Here is a 16,608-nt window from a genome sequence, read left to right on the forward strand (position 1 = left end):
ATATTGAGACCTGTGACCTGACAGGAAAAGGGGACCACAGGTTGGAGGTCTTCTAAGGAAGACAATTCGTATGGCCAGTAAAACTGCTTGAGTTCACTCCTAGTTAAAGGTCAAAACTGGAAAATTACATTTTGCAAAAATTTCAAAAGCTCAGTAATACTTTCATGCGCTCTTGGCAGAAGTGTGCAGTGCAGCTTTTTGGAGGGCAATTTGGAAGCATCAGTCAAAATTTAGAATTTCCATACGTTTGACCTAGCAATTCTAATGCAAGAAATTTGTTCTATAGGTGAATGAACCAAATACGCCAAGATTTCAGTACAAGAATATTCACTGCTCTTGTGTTACTGTTGTATTTGTGACTTAACCTTTCAATTTGTGTCATGTCACTTATAAACACAAAAAGCAGTAAACAGCCTTTATACTTTATCACTAGAGAAGTGGCTAAGTTGGTGGGTCTCAGCTGGGGATGGTTGGCCCCCTCTAGAGAAAACTTGGCAATATCTGGAGGGGTTTTTGATGGTTGCAGCTGAGGAGGGGTGCTCCTGGCATCCAGGGGTGGAAAGTAGAGATGTTGCCAAATATCCTACAATGCACAGGACAGCCCCTTACCACGGAGTGATCAGGCCCCAAATTTCCATAGTGCCTAGATTAGAAAACTCAAGGTTAAACTCAGGTTTAGTTATCTTGAGTTAACTAAAGTGTGGCACATTGGAACAGTACAATATAATGTGCCATGAAAAAGAATGTTCTGATACAGAAGATCCTCAGGATGTTCCATCATACATACAATGTACAGAAGAGTGTATGGATAGATGAATTTCTTTCCGGAAGAAGATGCACCTTACATCGTATGCTGGATTTCTCAGTAGGCACATAAAAATGAGGAAAATATTTTTTTGGGAGAATTTGATAATTTGGCATTTAAAAAAAATGGAGGTAGGAACAGGAAAAATTCACAGCTTTATTGGACTCCTTCCATTCGTTGTGCAGTGCTTGGATTTTTATGGTTGCCTGGATAGTCTAAGCTTTCCCAAAGGACTTACGCCAGTACACAGATGAAAAGGGGCCTCCTACTTTCATTTTTAATAAAAAGCTAACAAGAGTGAGCTGGGTGTTGGAATTAGGAATTTTGTTTTCTTATTTGGCATTTGCTAACATTGTATATATCTGTGTGTTTCTGCATATATAAAAAAATGTGTTTAATCACCTTCATGTCCAAAATAGAAGAGTTCAGAAAATCTGAGACCATCTACAACAGCACTTTTTTTTTAATTTCATGTTTTTTATTTAAATTCAATTAGCCAACATAGTACATCGTTAGTTTCAGATATACTTTTTTTTAAGTATGGATTTTTTTTTAATTATCTTTTTTTAGTATGGATTTTTTTTTAATTATTTTTTTAATTATTTTTTTTATTGGAGTTCAATTTGCCAACATATAGCATAACACCCAGGGCTCATCCCATCAAGGGCCCCCCTCACTGCCCGTCACCCAGTCACCCCCACCCCCCGCCCACCTCCCTTTCCACCACTCCTAGTTTGTTTCCCAGAGTTAGGAGTCTCTCATGTTCTACAACAGCACTTTTGATTGCTGTGTCTCACCTTCATGAAGTAACATGGACAAACATTCATGCATTCATGGGAAATGGCAAAAGCAGTTAACCCCAAATATATAAAAAGGTCCTTAGGAAAAAGAGATCAGAACATTGCCTGAAAATGCCAATTGGAACATTACTATTTTATATATAGATCTGTATTTTTCACTCCTCCAACTCTTAGTTCCAAACTCATCTAAGGTAGTTTTATTTCATGTTGAAGAAAAGATTTGTGTTTAGCAGTGAGAGAGAAGCTGAAGGGTAAAACGCTGTGGAGGCCTTTCTGAATTCAGAAATTCGGCCCCTATCTCTTCATTAGGTTGCACTTATATTAGTGAGTTGATAAAAGAGGGAAACTTCTCTTCTTGTAGAAGAACGTTCTAGAATTCCTGGCACCCCTGCGACCAGTGGCCATTCGGATAGTGAGAAATGCTCACGGGAACAAAACAGGTAAGGCCTGGGCTATTTCAGGTGGGTGTGTGGAGGCAGAGAGCAAGGATGGAAGGTTGGGCAGCTGCCTCAGGGGGGATGTTTTCAGGGCCGCTGTCGTATTGGTTTTGTGTCCCCTGTTTTGTGAACCCCTGTGGAGGGGTTCAAGCACTTGGGACAAGTGTCTGCCTCTGGCAGTCTCATATGTAGCTTCCTGCTGCTCCTCTCCTCTACCCCCCCCCCCCCCCCCCGCCCAGCCTATGCTCATGCTAGTGGATTCACCAGTTCTGTTTAAACACATGTCCCTGGGCTTGGGGCTGGCTGGGCCAAGTCTGTGGTCAGCTCTCCCAACGGGTGCCCTCTGAAATGCTGCACATGGGTGGTATTGCCTCTGCTGCCCTCTCACCCGCCTTTCCCAGTCTGATGGCCAGCCTACTTCCTAGGCTTTGGAGGGGTGGGGACCATGCTGGAAGGGAGGGTCTGAGCTTGGAGCGCTGGAATCCTACCTGTGCCTACTTGCTGGACAGGTGGGGAGGCTGCAGGACATGGAGCAGCAGAACTGGTGCCCCTCTGAGAACTGCACCAAGGACCTCTGGCTAGGGGAGGCCAGGCAGCACTGGGCATGTAGGGTGTCCTTGGCAAGAAGATTCCTACATGGGCCGAGGGGTTGTGAACTGTGGGAGCTGACATCTGGGGAAGAAAGGGTGCCTACTTTAGGGGTGGTCTGGTCACCTTTGAGCATCTGCGTTTCCTTCCCAACTCTCTGAGCCTGAAGCCCAGTTTACCAGGCAGCTCCATTCAGCCAGTCCGTGTGTTCTTGCATACTTACCTGAGTGCAGTAAAGGAAGGGCTCTGCATCATTCCAGCGTAGCCACTTACCGGCCCTGTGACCTTGGATGAGGGACTTGGCCTCTGTTTCTCATCTGTGCTTGGGGCAGTACTATCTTGTTACGTTGCAAGGATTCAGTGAGTTAATACACAGCATTTAAAGAATGCTGAATGCCGGGGGATCCCTGGGTGGCGCAGCGGTTTGGCACCTGCCTTTGGCCCAGGGCGCGATCCTGGAGACCCGGGATCGAATCCCACATCGGGCTCCCGGTGCATGGAGCCTGCTTCTCCCTCTGCCTGTGTCTCTGCCTCTCTCTCTCTGTCTCTCATGAATAAATAAAATCTTAAAAAAAAAAAAAATTTAAAAAAAGAATGCTGAATGCCTACTGCATACTCTCTGAAAGCTGCTATTGGTGGTGGTGGTGGTAGAGGTGGTATCCCCGGTTTCCTGGTACTTTGGAGACCACAGGGTAAGAAGGGATCGGCCAAAAGGAGCAGGAAGGAGCATATTGGAGCTGTCAGGGCTAAGAAAAAAACCATATTAGAGGCTCGGGAGCTGGAGGGAGCTTGGCATGGGAACAGAATGTTTCTGAGGAGCAACAGAATGTCCCCTTGGAAGAGCCTAGACCTGGGGCCTTACTAATGATCATGGACTTCAGTGTGGATGTAGGAGCCCCACAGGGGGTGGGGAGGCACAGTTGGATATAGAACAGTCCCGTATGGTGACAGAAGGTTCCTGCGGTGGGGCCCACCAGGGGCAGGTGGTCTGGGTTGGACTTTTGTAGCCATCCAGGGAAGGATCAATGGTGGGCTGGACTGGAGTGTGGCAGACAGGGAAGAGGATAGAGGATGTTTATGAAGATAGATGAGGTACTTACCTTTGGGAACAGAAAGGAAGGAGGAATCCTAGGAGGGAATAAATAGCCTTATGATAGAGCCCTGGACCCTTGGGCTTTGGACCAGGTTACAGCACTGCCACCTCTTAGCCATGATGCTCTGCTGCCTCACGGGGTCGAGGGCCTGTGAGTTGAAGAATGTGAGGCCTCCTGTGCTCTAGGAAACAGTCCCATATACTTATCTGTGTGTACACCGGGGCCATCGACAGAATCATTGTTGAGATAGCCACTCGGGTGCTGAGCTGGTCACAGTACTTCAACCTCGGCAGGTCTCCTCCAGAGAAGGCCATGGAGGGGAGGAGGTGGTTCAGGTGGGGTGAGGGTGAGGCTGGAAGGGAGCTGATGGCCTCCTGTGTTCCTGACTCCTACGGTCTGACACCTTCATCTGAAAAACCAGACTTTGGGGTCCCAACACTCCCTGTAAAAAGTGTGGCTGGGGGGAGTCAGGGAGAGTCCACCTGTATTTTGGAGGCTTGGCAAAAATAGGGGTTTTCCTGCACTTTCTGCTCAGATTCCCCCAAACACCAGGGCAGTGTGGGTGTTCCTGTGTGACTTCCACCAGTGCCTGCAGATTCTACCTTTGTCAATGTTCCTTTTCAGGGTATATCTTTGTGGACTTCCGCAGTGAAGAGGAAATAAAGCAAGCTCTGAAATGCAACAGGGAATACATGGGTAAGGAACCAGCCTCTGCCTGGTTGCAGGGCTTCATTCACTCATTCATTTACTTTGTTATGTTTTTATGGAGGATCCGCTGTGTGCCCAACACTGGTCTAGACCCTAGGGATACAGAAAGCGTAGTGAACCAGGATCTCGGCCTCCCAGAGGTCAGAGTAAGCTGAGATAGAGGGGGAGAGACAGGCAATCATCAGATGGGCCCGGACTGGAGCAGGTGCATTTTAAGACAGGATTGTGCCTACTTAGGCCTCACTAAGAAAGTAACATTAGAGCAAAACCCACAAGAGTAGCAGGAGCAAGCTCTGGCTCTGGGGGCAGTGCACAGAGATAGTTCATCAACGGTATGAGGCAGGTCTCCAGGGTTGGCTGTCCTCCTTAGCACAGGCAGAGCCAGGGAGTGTGCCCTGAGGGGTAGAGGATGCAGTACAGCATGTGGCCCAGGTAGCCAGGTAGGCTGCCCCCAGGATTGAAGCTGAATGTGCAGGAGGAGTGAGATTTGGGGAGAGGGCCCTTCCCGTTCAGGCCCATCACCAGCCCTGACCTCCACCCTGGTAATATAACTGGGTGCCAGCACTCTCACCTTGGGTGTGGCACCTGGAAGGCAGTGAAGGAGAGTTTGGACCACCACCCAGGAGTCTCTAGCGAGTTCCGGGCCTACCCTGGAGCCCTGATTCCTCTCCTCTTGCAGGTGGACGCTACATTGAGATATTTAGGGAAAAGAATGTCCCCACAACCAAGGGGCCCCTGAAGAATAGTGCTAAACCCTGGCAAGGCCGGACCCTCAGGGAGAACGAAGAGGAGGAGGACCTGGCCGACTCCGGGAGGCTCTTCATACGAAATCTGCCCTATACCAGCACTGAGGAGGACTTGCAGCGGCTCTTCTCCAAATTCGGTAGGGACACTGCCTCCAGCTTAACATGCATGTGCACCTGTAGCACATAGTGTGCGAGCAGGTGGCCTGGGTTCAAGTACGGTACGCCTCCCATCAGCTCCTGACCATGGGCAGATGGTTTCCTCCTCATCTCTGTTCTGTCATCCTCAGATGGGGCTGATGGCTCCTGAGCTGCTGTGAGCACTCCCATGTCATGGACATGGGGGTTAGCAGGGCTCCCCGTGTAAGGTCACGTCAGAGGCATCGTGTGCTGTCTGAACCCAGTGGCTCCTCACTCTCACTGTCTGAACTTGGAGCAGAAAAGATTTAGAGACATTCTGCTGATCTAGTTCCTGCTATCTGAACTCTTGCTGCTCAGTGTTTGAAGTCCAGTGGCTAGAGGCACGAACGTGACAGGGCTCCTAGGTCTGAGCTCTACCACCTGAGAGCTCCACTCTCCCAACCAAGTGTCCCAAGTGGATTTGATAGCAAGGGTCATGATTGTCACAGCCGCTGCCGTTGCTGTGTCTCAGGCGAGAATGGGAAGGCCTGAGGTTCAGCTCGGCACTCGGGGATGTGTGTGTGTGTGTGTGTGTGTGTGTGTGTGTAAGAGAGAGGTTGGGGCTGTTGAAAGGAGGTCTGGCAGCTTTGGGATCCCTCACTTCTGTTTAGAGGCCAGCTGTGGGTTGTGAGGATCTGAGCTTGCTTGAGTGGCTGTTGTGGGGACAGGGAGGCCCCCCGGTAGGATTCTCCCAGCCTGTGGCTGTGGGTTTGCACAGCTGCCTGGGTGAGGGGATGAGCAGTGGCCTCCAGGTTTCAGTGGGGGGGGGGGGAGAAAGACTGGGAGGGGGAGGAGAAAGACTGGGAGGGGGACGGGCGCTCCCTGGTGTTGAACACCAAGGCCAGTTCAGAAAAGCTGTACCCAGCACACACCTCTAGGGCACTAACTGTAGGACAGGCGCTGTTCAGTACGTACAGGTACTGACTCATTCATGGATGTGCTGACACCTGCCCTGTGAGTTAGGCCCTCTTAGGATGCCATCATACGGAGGAGAAACTGAGGCACGTGGAGGCTGGTAGTCTGGCCCCCGGCCACACGTGTGGTAGATGTTGGAGGCAGGATCCAGCCCAGGCACCTATACTTTTAGGTAGACACATAAAGGATTGTGGAAGGCCACTCTTGACCTTTGAGGTAGTCTCACAGCAACTGCTTGCCACCTTGTTCCGTGGGCTAGGTGGCCGTGACCATCCTGGAAAGAGCAGCTCTTACGTGTTAAAACCCATCGCCTGATGGGTGCCCAGCACTCAGGCCCAGCCCCAGTCCCTGAGATACTGACACCTGTCCTGTTCTCAGGTCCCCTGTCTGAGCTTCATTACCCCATCGACAGCCTGACCAAGAAGCCCAAGGGCTTTGCCTTCGTCACCTTCATGTTTCCTGAGCATGCTGTGAGGGCCTACGCCGAAGTGGACGGGCAGGTGTTCCAGGTGACTGCTCAGGGTTGGCTGAGGTTCCATGGCTGGTCCCAGGTGATGGGGAGAGGAAGTGAGCCTACATGTATGGGAGCCCACATTTCTAAGCAAATGCACATGGAGTGTGAAGCCACCCCTTTATAGGAGCTGGTGAAGGGTAGCTCTCCGAAGGCGGGGCCCTTCAGCACCTAGGACAGCACCTGGCACATAGATGCTCAGACTCTTTGTCAAATGAGCAAATAGGCTCTATGTTCCCAGAAACACCACTTGGGAGAGAAACTAGAAGGAGAGTTTGGACCTGGTCATTTTAAACAGCCATAGTAGGATATAAGAAACTCTTCTTTTTTTTCTAGTGTTACCTCCCCCTTCCTCACTACTCCCTTCTTATCATCCCCCTCCAGGGCAGGATGCTCCATGTGTTACCATCCACCATCAAGAAAGAAGCTAGTGAGGACACTGATACCCAAGGATCATCTTATAAGAAGAAGAAAGAATCTAAAGACAAAGCCAACAGCTCCAGGTCCTTACCAGCCTCTGGGCCCCGCCCCTCCAGCTGACCGCGTGCTCTGGTTCCTTGGGTTCACCTCTCATCCATGACCTTGCTGAGCTCCACTTTCCTTTTCTGCTTAATGGGGGAGGGATCACAGTGGTGCCTTACTTTCTTGATATTGTAAGAATTAAATGAGTTAATATAAGCAAAGTGCTTAGTGCACAAAATTAGTGCTTGTCAAATGTAAATGTCAAGGATCATATCATCATTGCTGACATCTCCAGTACTTGGCCTGCGCTAGGTAAGTTGGCAGGAGAAGTCTTTGGGGGCTTAGAAGGACAGATGATGATGAGCTTATTTCTTTGATGTTTTGCATCTGAGAAAATACTCTGCTCATTCAGCCTTGGTCTGACTTCCCTGTTCTGCCTCTGCCTCTCAGCTCTCACAACTGGAACACGCTGTTCATGGGCCCAAACGCTGTGGCTGACGCCATTGCACAGAAGTATAATGCTACCAAGAGTCAAGTGTTTGACCATGTGAGTAGGCATCCCGTCTGACATGCCTGGCTCTGGGCCGATCACAAGGGGAGAAGGAGCAGGGGAGAGACCATTGTTCTGGGGTCATTTATAAGCTCTGGGCCTCAGGCTGAAGGTGTAACCATCCTTGGGGTCTTCTCTGGAAGTACCCTGTCCACACTCCAGGCCTGCTTCTACTGGGCTTCTGTGGAGCCAAGTCAGAGAGACTCACCTGGGCAGTGCTCCTCACCACAGCCCATTGAGCTAGGTGCTCTTGCTGTCCCACTTTCCAGATGAGGAAACTGAGGCCTGGGGACACACAACAACTTGCCCAGGGTGACACACCTGGAAAAAGGCAGAGATGGGATGACACCAAGTCTGACCATGGTGCCTGTGCCCTGAACCCTGTCACATACTTCTCCAAGGGTTGTTGCAGCCAGTCCCTTGCCTGGTGCCTGGGGCAGCCACAGTCTTTTTTTTTTTTTTTTTTTTTTAATTTTTATTTATTGCACCACCCAGGGATCCCCAGCCACAGTCTTTGAAATGAGGAAAGAGGAGTCTGCCTCTCTTCCTGTCAGAGTTAAACTCAATTCCTGCTGACTTTTCCCATCCAGCTCTCCAGCCTCCTCAGATCACACAGCTTCTTTAAATTGCATGTGTCTTTAGTTACACCATTGCTAAGTCCATCTTAGGCAAAACCTCGGAGTATGTTTTTCACCCAGTCAGCAGAGGATAGCCATGGTTTTGGTCCATAAACTGCCGACCCATTGTCATTTGCCCAGCACTCATAAAGTCTACATTGTTCATTAGAACTAGAATATGTGCCCCATGTGTATTTGCAGACATTGTAGTGGCCACGTTTCTTAAAAAGCAGAAAGAAACAGGCAAGATTCATTTTGTATTCTGTTTTATTTAATTCAGTATAGCCAAAGCATAGTCAAGATATCATTTCAATTTAATACACAATACAAAAGATGACAAGATATTTTGCTTTTTTTTCATCATAAAATATTTGAAATCCAGTGCATGTTTTATACTCTGAGCACTTTTTGATTCAAGTGTGCCACATTTCATGTGTTGAGTGGCCAGATGTGGCTCATGGCTACCATGTTGGGCAGCTCAGCTCCAGGCCTTAGCCAGTTAGGCAGTGTGCAGCCATTTCAGATTCCTCACATACCCCACGCAGAAAGTCTTGTTCTTTTAGAGGCTTCCAGAGAAGGAAGACACTGGCACGTAAACAAGCACATCATGCCAGTGATGGCAAGGAACGTTAAGCTGAGCAGCAGGCAGGGTGTGAGAATGAGGGTCACTAGTCAAAGTAACCTCTAAGCAGAAATTGAATGGAAGGGAGGGATCGTGGGGTAAGCACCAGGCAGAGGTCAGTGAATGCAGAGGCCCAAGGTGGGGATGAGGTTGGCCTGCTTGGCTGGAATGGAGGGTGAGAAATGAAGTTGGAGAGGTAGATCCAGGGTTCCTGATTTACTGGGAAACACAAGCTGGAGCCATGAGATCACAGTAGGTCCATGAGGGGCCTTGGTGGGGGAGACAGCTGACCTGTCACCAACCTGCCAACTGACCGGGCCTCTCCCCTCTCCCCTCCCACAGGAGACCAAGGGCAGCGTGGCCGTGCGCGTGGCCCTGGGAGAGACCCAGCTCGTCCAAGAAGTACGGCGCTTCCTCCTTGATAACGGGGTCAGTCTGGACTCCTTCAGCCAGGTGGGTACCAGCTCAGCAAGCCACCAGCTGCTAGAGGGCCGAAGGTGGGGCTTCTGATCCAGGACGTGCTGGTGGGTTTAGGATCAGGCCTTTCAAGGATAATTATTACTAATCCCTAAGTTATCTCTAGAGAAAATGTCACATGGGCTCAGATAAGGGCCCATCTGACATGGATGGTGTCTGTTGGAGGCTGTGTGCAGGCAGCTAGCTCACAACTCGCAGCTTTCGCACACAGATGACAGGGGCCCCCACACAGCCCATGCCTGCTGCCCCATGCCTTATTAAGAGCATCCATGATCTGACGGGGGGGTTTGAACCTTCCTTGGACCAGGTAGGAGAGAGGTCAGGACTGCTCATTCTCCACCAGGTAGGAGTTTTGATTAATGGATGGTTAAGTCTTAGTGGGCCTGCTGAGACCACCTCACATCCTCCCCTCCCTTTCATAGGCTGGGAAACTGAGGCCCAGAGAGAAGTTAGGGGTAGTGACTAGAGGTCTAACGCTGAGCCTGTGGCAGGAGTCTGGACTAAATTTCGGCTTCTGACTCCTGAAACTCCTCTCCTCAGCTGCCAGGCCCCCGGTTTTACTGCAAGTAGGCAGTTGGGATGGAAGGGGTGGTAGATATGTTAAGTAAAGATACTGACAACTAACACTTACTGGGACTCACCAAAGTGTTCCTCTAAATTTGTGTCTCAGTATTCATTTCACTCATGTGACAACCTGGGAAAGCAGCCCTACTGTGCTCCCATTGTGGCCCATAGAGGCACAAAAGAGGCCAAGACACATGTTCTGGGTCACACAGCTAGTCGTGGATCAGAGTGCAGTCCCAGAGCTCACACCCCTGACCACTGTCCTCTGTGGCCTGAGTTGCACCTGAAGCCCACTGAGGCCCAGCCCTTCCCACCTACAGATGGCTTCCACCTCACCTGCCTCACTCAGTCCTCAGAGCAACAGTGAGGCCTAGAGGATGGGTATTACCTCCCATTTTGCTGCTGAGAAAACAGAGGCCAGGGTGCAAGCAGCTGAACCAGGGTTTCAGGTTGGATTCCTAGCCACGCTGAGACTTGTGCTCAGATGCTCCATATGCCTGGAGTTCTGCTGTTCTGTCTTGCCTCTTCTGTACTCCTCTGCTACATGGTTTTTCAATAAACTAATCTGTGACGTTTACAGAGTGTATATATGATGTGCACGTGGCTCATATTGACACACATAATTAAATCCTTCCTTGCAGTGATCCTGTCAAATAGGTGTTGCCCTTGGTTAGGTAAGGGGCTGAGGCTGAGTTAAGTATGTGTCTCAGGGCCTTATATCTAATGTCTTGGTTGGGCTTCTCGCTAAAGCAGACCCTGAGACGGAGGTTCAAGTGCATGTAGTTTACTGGCCAGTGCGGAGAACACTGATAAGAAAAGGGTAGGGGAAGGAGACTAGTATAGGGTATACTTATTACAGTAACTGCTGATACAGTGCAGGGGCTGAGGTCTGTCTGGGGGAACACTGCAGAACTCCTCATGCTTGTCCCGCCCACAGGACAGGGGACGGTCCGAGTCCTGAGCGCCTAGGCTGCTCCCATGGTGTTAACCTCTCAGCCCTTCCCTCCTGCCCCATGTGTGGCAGTAAGCTCTCCCCAGTTCCAGGAGAAGGCTGTTGGCACTGAGATGCATTGACAGTGTGGGTGGGTCCAGTGAGGGCTTTTCACGAGCACTGTTAGAATCTGCTGTGGCTCAGAAGTGGAGGGGCTGAGACTTGACCTAGGCTCTAGAGCTGGAGCCCTCACCCCTTGTCTCTACCCCTGGAGTGCCGTGCCTGAGAGAGGGGTCGTGGGGGCCCCCTCCCCAAGTGCCTGGTACTTGAGAGGTTCCAGGTGTGGGGTCAACCCCAGATTGGTGCTGGGGTCAGACTGGGGATCCTCCCTCCTGTTGCCCATGTGTATTGATTCCTACCCTGCAGGCCGCGGCCGAGCGAAGCAAGACTGTGATCCTGGTTAAGAACCTCCCAGCGGGCACCCTGGTGGCTGAGCTGCAGGAGACTTTCGGCCGTTTTGGCAGCCTGGGCCGAGTGCTCCTGCCCGAGGGCGGCATCACTGCCATTGTGGAGTTCCTGGAGCCCCTGGAGGCCCGAAAGGCCTTCAGGCATCTGGCCTACTCCAAGGTAGGGCTGCTGGGGGCCTGCTCAGAAGAGGGCCAAGGGGGCCGATTACCGGCAGGCAGCCTTAGCGCAGACCTGGCTGGTGCGTTGCTATGTACAAACCAGCCTTCTCTGACATAGTCTAAGTATGACCCCACCCCTGAGAACACCTCAGGACGGGAGCACGTGAGAGGATTGCCCTAGACCTCCTCCAGGAAGCACGTTTGTCGCCTCACTATGGCTTCCCTTGGCTTTCCTTTCCTGTGTGAATTGGAACCATCATTCTTGGAGCTCCTGATATCTAGGATTTACAATAAGTACAAAGTCACTTCTGTAAGAGGGCTGTCCCCTGTTTCCCGATAGAGAGAAGTTATGTGTACATACACGTCTATAATAGTGTGTTAGTTTGTCGTGGCTTCTCTTACAAACGGCCACAATGCAGAACTGTATTGTCTCATGGTTCTGGAGGCCCAAGGTCTGAAGCCAACTGTCACAGGGCCCTGCTCACTCTGAGGGCTCTAAGAGATCCTTCTCTGCCTCTGCCATTTTCTGGAGGCACCAGGTGTCCTTTGACTGGTGGCTGTGTCTATCCGGTCTGTGTCTCCCATCTTCACATGGTCTTCTTCCTCTGTCCCAGATCTGACTCTGCCTTCCTCTTGTGTGAACACTTGTCATTGGATTTGGGGCCCACCCAGATGCTCTCATCTCAAGATCCTTCACTTAATGATACTTGCAAAGATCTTTTCTCCAAATAAGGTCCCATTAACAGGTTCTGGGCTTTCAGATGTGGATGTATCTTTGCAGAGGGGCACCATTTACCCACAATGAGTAGCTTCTCTCTATCAGACACTTTAACACTCCGCAGACTATTTATCAATGTCGGTTTGTCCTGTTTTTAAAAGGAAAGACTCTGTACATGCACATGTGTGCCTGCCTTGCCTGTGGTGTAAGGGCAGGGAGGGAGAGAATGTGTGTTTCTGACAGCCCTACTACACCTCCTCCCGGACATGTACTTCATCAGTGATCCTGCTTCCCCATCCCACTCCCCTCCATTCCCCAATTGAGAAAACACAAGCAGACGCAAATGTGCCCAGTGACAACAGATGCTCAAGCCTGTCCCCTGAGCCCCAAGCTGCAGCAAGGGGGCCCCTGTGGTGGTCTCTGGGATCACACGGCACAGAGTGTGCCAGTCTGTGCTGGCTCCATTCCCTGGGGGGAGGTGCCCATACTCTCTGAGCCTCAGGCTCTTCCTCTGCAGAAGGAACTGAGCCCTTCCCCTGCCCGGTCTCTACAGTTTCACCACACCCCCCTGTACCTGGAGTGGGCTCCAGTGGGCGTCTTCTCCAGCTCAGCCCCGCAGACGAAGGAACCCCAAGATCCACCAGCAGGACCTGCAGAAGAAGACAGGGCGGAGCCAGAAACCTGTAAGAGCTGAGATCAGGGTGTCCTGGGGCAGCGGGCAAGCTGAGGGAGGGGTGGTGGCAGGGCTGGGTACTACACTAAAATCTATCACATGTTTGGTTTAAAGTTCTTGATTTGTCCTGGAGATCAGCGCATCTCAAACTCTTGGACCTTATAGCCAGGTTAAATGTCCTTAAAATCGGAGCATAGAAATTATGGGCATTGCATAAAGGAGCCAACTTTTCAGTTTGTCTATTAAAGGTGGAAAAAGACCCTGAGAATCTACCAGTAGGATTTAGAACAGAGCAGGTAGGAACCTTCTTATTTTATACATCCGCCAGGATGCCTGGCCAGTGAGGGCAGCTGGCAGAGGGGAGATAACTTCTCTGGGTCCTTGGAATGGCACAATGTCCCCTGGCCACGAATGACTGCAAGGGCAGGCCAGGCCAGGGCAGGAAAGGGTCGCTGAGTCAGGGACAGGGATGACCCACCCCCAGCTAATGCTTCACATTTGGGGGCGGAGGGGGCGCCATTGGCACGGGGGCAGCACTGTTCCCCCTTGCCAGTCATTTTGCACCTCCAGCCTCTGCCCACTGAATGTTGGGGAATGCCCTCAGTGCTTACTGCAACCTAAAACACCACCCCGCACTCCCTCAGTGTTCCCCAGATGCCCCCTAGGGGGCGAGAAGCGCTCATCGTAGGGACCAGGACCATATCCTAGAATCTGAGACCTTCAGAAAAGTTTTGAAAAGCCTGGACAGTCCTGTTGTCCAGCTGTTAGGACTCTGCTCCTCCACAGTATCCCCCACTTTCCTTCACAACCTCCCATAGGGTTACCCACATATTAAAATATAAATTGAAAAGATAAGTCTCCCATCTACCATTTCCATCCTTCCCAGAAAAGGTGTCTCACAGCAAAAATGGGGCAAGCAGAATTCTCAGATTAAAGAATAGACTTTTCATTGAACAGAACTCACTGTCTGTGAACCTCCTGGGCTGTCTGCATGTGTCACCTTGTCGTGAGTCTGTGAAACCTTCAGGACTAGCCCAGTCAGCACAAGGCACTTGGGAGCCCCTGGTCTGGTGTCTTTGTTCCAATCAGGGAGGGCAGTTCTTTCGTCTGCATCTTGCAGCTCTGGGAGCCTCCCTGGTCCTCAGGGTTACTGATTACTGGTGTGAACCTTGGAGAACCCTTCACTAGCCCCTGTTGATGAATTAGTTTTGTCCACAGATTGGATCAGGATTCCTTCAAAGCCCACTTTTGCCACCATCAAGAAGAATTGTCTTGACACAGTCATGTGTTTTTCTTAACTAGCCATCACCCCAAAATCATCAGCTGTCTTAGTGTTCGCCTCACTTGCTAATCCTGAACTTGAACAGTATCTTTTGGCCAAAGCCAGTCCTCCTTTTAGGTGCATAGATTTGCCACAAGGGAGGGCCCCTTTCCCACCTGCTTTGGCAGGACCACTAAGCCTGGTACCATGTGGCCACACTCGTTTGCACATGTCCTGGTGTGGCCCCTCGCTCTGGTCTTCTGTAACACTTGTCACGGTTTGTACTCTATTCATTTGGTTTTCTTGCTTCACATCTATCTCTGGCAGTTGACAAACCACGAGGGCAAGGAGTGGCCACCTCGCTGGCTACTGGGTGCCCTGTCCTCTGTGAGGTCCCAGGTATAGCCTGGGCTCGGCTATGTGTAGATGCAGGAAGAAGGGTTTCTGCACCTGTCTGTGCCTGCAGGAGTTGGGGCTGGGTTATCTGTCTTTGTGTCCTAAACTTCCAGCACACAGTAGGATCTTAGTGATGGGGGGCATGTGCTCCAGCGTTCATCCCTTGTCAGAGTGGAGCGGAGGTGGTACCAGCACTCATGACAGTGACAGTCACGGCTCCTGCCGTGGGTACCAATTGATGCCTACACCATGAGCTACCCCTTGCTTTGTTCTAACCCTTTCCTACTTCCTGGAACTGCGTTGTGGACAGGCTCATTTCCTTGGTGTCTATCTGCTTGACTGCCTGTTAGAAAGTCCATTCCACAAGGCAGGTACCTTGCACACTTGCTCACTGCTGAACCTCAGTATCCAGCAAAGTGCCTGGCACCTGGTAGGAGAGCAGTGCATGGTGCTAAGTGGACCCAAGGGCATTTACTCCATGCCCAGCCCTGCACTAGGGACTTTGGGTTCCTCTCTGTGCAGCTCAGAGCTTCCGGGGAAGTTGCCATCTTCCTTGTTGTCATCTCAGCCCTGTGGCTGGGCAATCCACTGTCCTCTGAGGCTCAGTTTCTGCATCTGTAAAATGGGTATGATGACCATGCTGACCTCTCAGGGCATTGGTAAGAGTGTGGTGAGGTGCTGTAGGTAAAGCATCGTTACTCTGCTCCTTTTGTGCATTTGGCAGCAGAAGCCGGAGTGGATAGTCTGGCATTTAGCTGTGAGCACCAGCATATGCTGAGTGGGGGTGACCCCAGTGGGTGCCAACACAGACCCTCTTCCCCTGAAGAGGCCTGGTGGGGAGACAGATAGGGCTGGGTGGAGGTGGGCCTGAGATGTCTCACTCCTAGTAGGAGTGGGCCCTGCGTCCAGAAATGCTCTGGAGCTCACCGAGAGGAGGCTTTGCAGAGACCACGTACCTGAGTCTGCAGTTAAGAGTGCTGTGTGCCCTGTTTCACTGGGCCTGTGTGGCCGTGTTGAGAGCGTCCCAGACAGACTCCCTCTGACAGGCTCTGCCTCGCAGGGCTGATGGGATTCACACAAAGGAGGCCAGGGAGCTGGGCAGAGGGGCTCGGCTGCAGGCTGGATTTCAGACGGGAAGCTGTGCGTGTCTGGACTGATTTCAAGGCCTGCTGAGTCCCCCATCACCAGGTGAATTCCCACAGAGCTCACCTCCTGGGCCTCTTTTGGCCCTTTCTGTTCCTTTTCTTCCACAGATCGCATACTTAGCCCCCCCCCCCCCCCCCCCCCCCCCCCCCCGCACCAGCCTCCTGGGGCCTTTCCTTTTCACCTGCTCCTCCCCCCACACCCAGGCTTCCACCTTGTTCCTGAAGCTTCCGGATCCCCATCGTGCATGGGGACTCAGTCAGCCCCCCAGCCCCGAGACTTTCTTCAGCCCTGAAGGAAGGGGGTGGGGAGTGGAGTGGATGGAGCTTTTATTTTTCTACCCCTCCCTTCCTTTCTGGAAAGCTCTCCGTTCTCTGTACCAGTCTCAAGGGAGGGGGACCGTGTGTTTTATCTCCCCACAACCAAGACCCTCACCTCCAGATAAAGGGCTCAGAGTCGGGGGAGGTCCTGGAAAGCTGCTTGCAACTGATAACGGTCTTCTCTGCTGTCAGCTTTCGGCGCCCAGAGCTTGGGGGGGGGGGGGGAGCCACAGTAAATTCTGCGGCCTGATTATAATAAAGCCCCATGTGGTGATGCGTGACTGGGTTTTATTGTGCTAACTACAGATGGAAGCACATTCTCCTCTGCCTGCCCCAGCCCCCTCCAGCCCCTTGCTTTGAAATCCTGCCCTCCCGCCCCCACCACGCACCCCCACCCTCTGGCCTAACCCTTCTCTCCTCTTTACTTCTTCCCTCTTTCTCTGATTCCTGGTGATTTTGTTGGCAAA

The 16,608-nt window shown here is 51.4% G+C and overlaps 1 protein-coding gene across 1 annotated transcript in view; it reads left to right on the forward strand.

Moving 5' to 3' along the window:
- RBM19 (RNA binding motif protein 19) overlaps window positions 1-16,608 on the forward strand; it is a 123,305-nt gene that overhangs the window by 14,067 nt on the left and 92,630 nt on the right. The window contains 9 exon segments of the mRNA XM_055322934.1: window positions 1,967-2,045; window positions 4,349-4,420; window positions 5,112-5,315; window positions 6,649-6,779; window positions 7,166-7,284; window positions 7,694-7,790; window positions 9,375-9,485; window positions 11,431-11,631; window positions 12,902-13,031. Of these exon segments, the coding sequence (XP_055178909.1) occupies window positions 1,967-2,045; window positions 4,349-4,420; window positions 5,112-5,315; window positions 6,649-6,779; window positions 7,166-7,284; window positions 7,694-7,790; window positions 9,375-9,485; window positions 11,431-11,631; window positions 12,902-13,031 (1,144 nt within the window).

The sequence above is a fragment of the Nyctereutes procyonoides genome, unplaced genomic scaffold, assembly GCF_905146905.1.
Source record: "Nyctereutes procyonoides isolate TBG_1078 unplaced genomic scaffold, NYPRO_anot_genome, whole genome shotgun sequence".
Classification (NCBI taxonomy): Eukaryota; Metazoa; Chordata; class Mammalia; order Carnivora; family Canidae; genus Nyctereutes; species Nyctereutes procyonoides.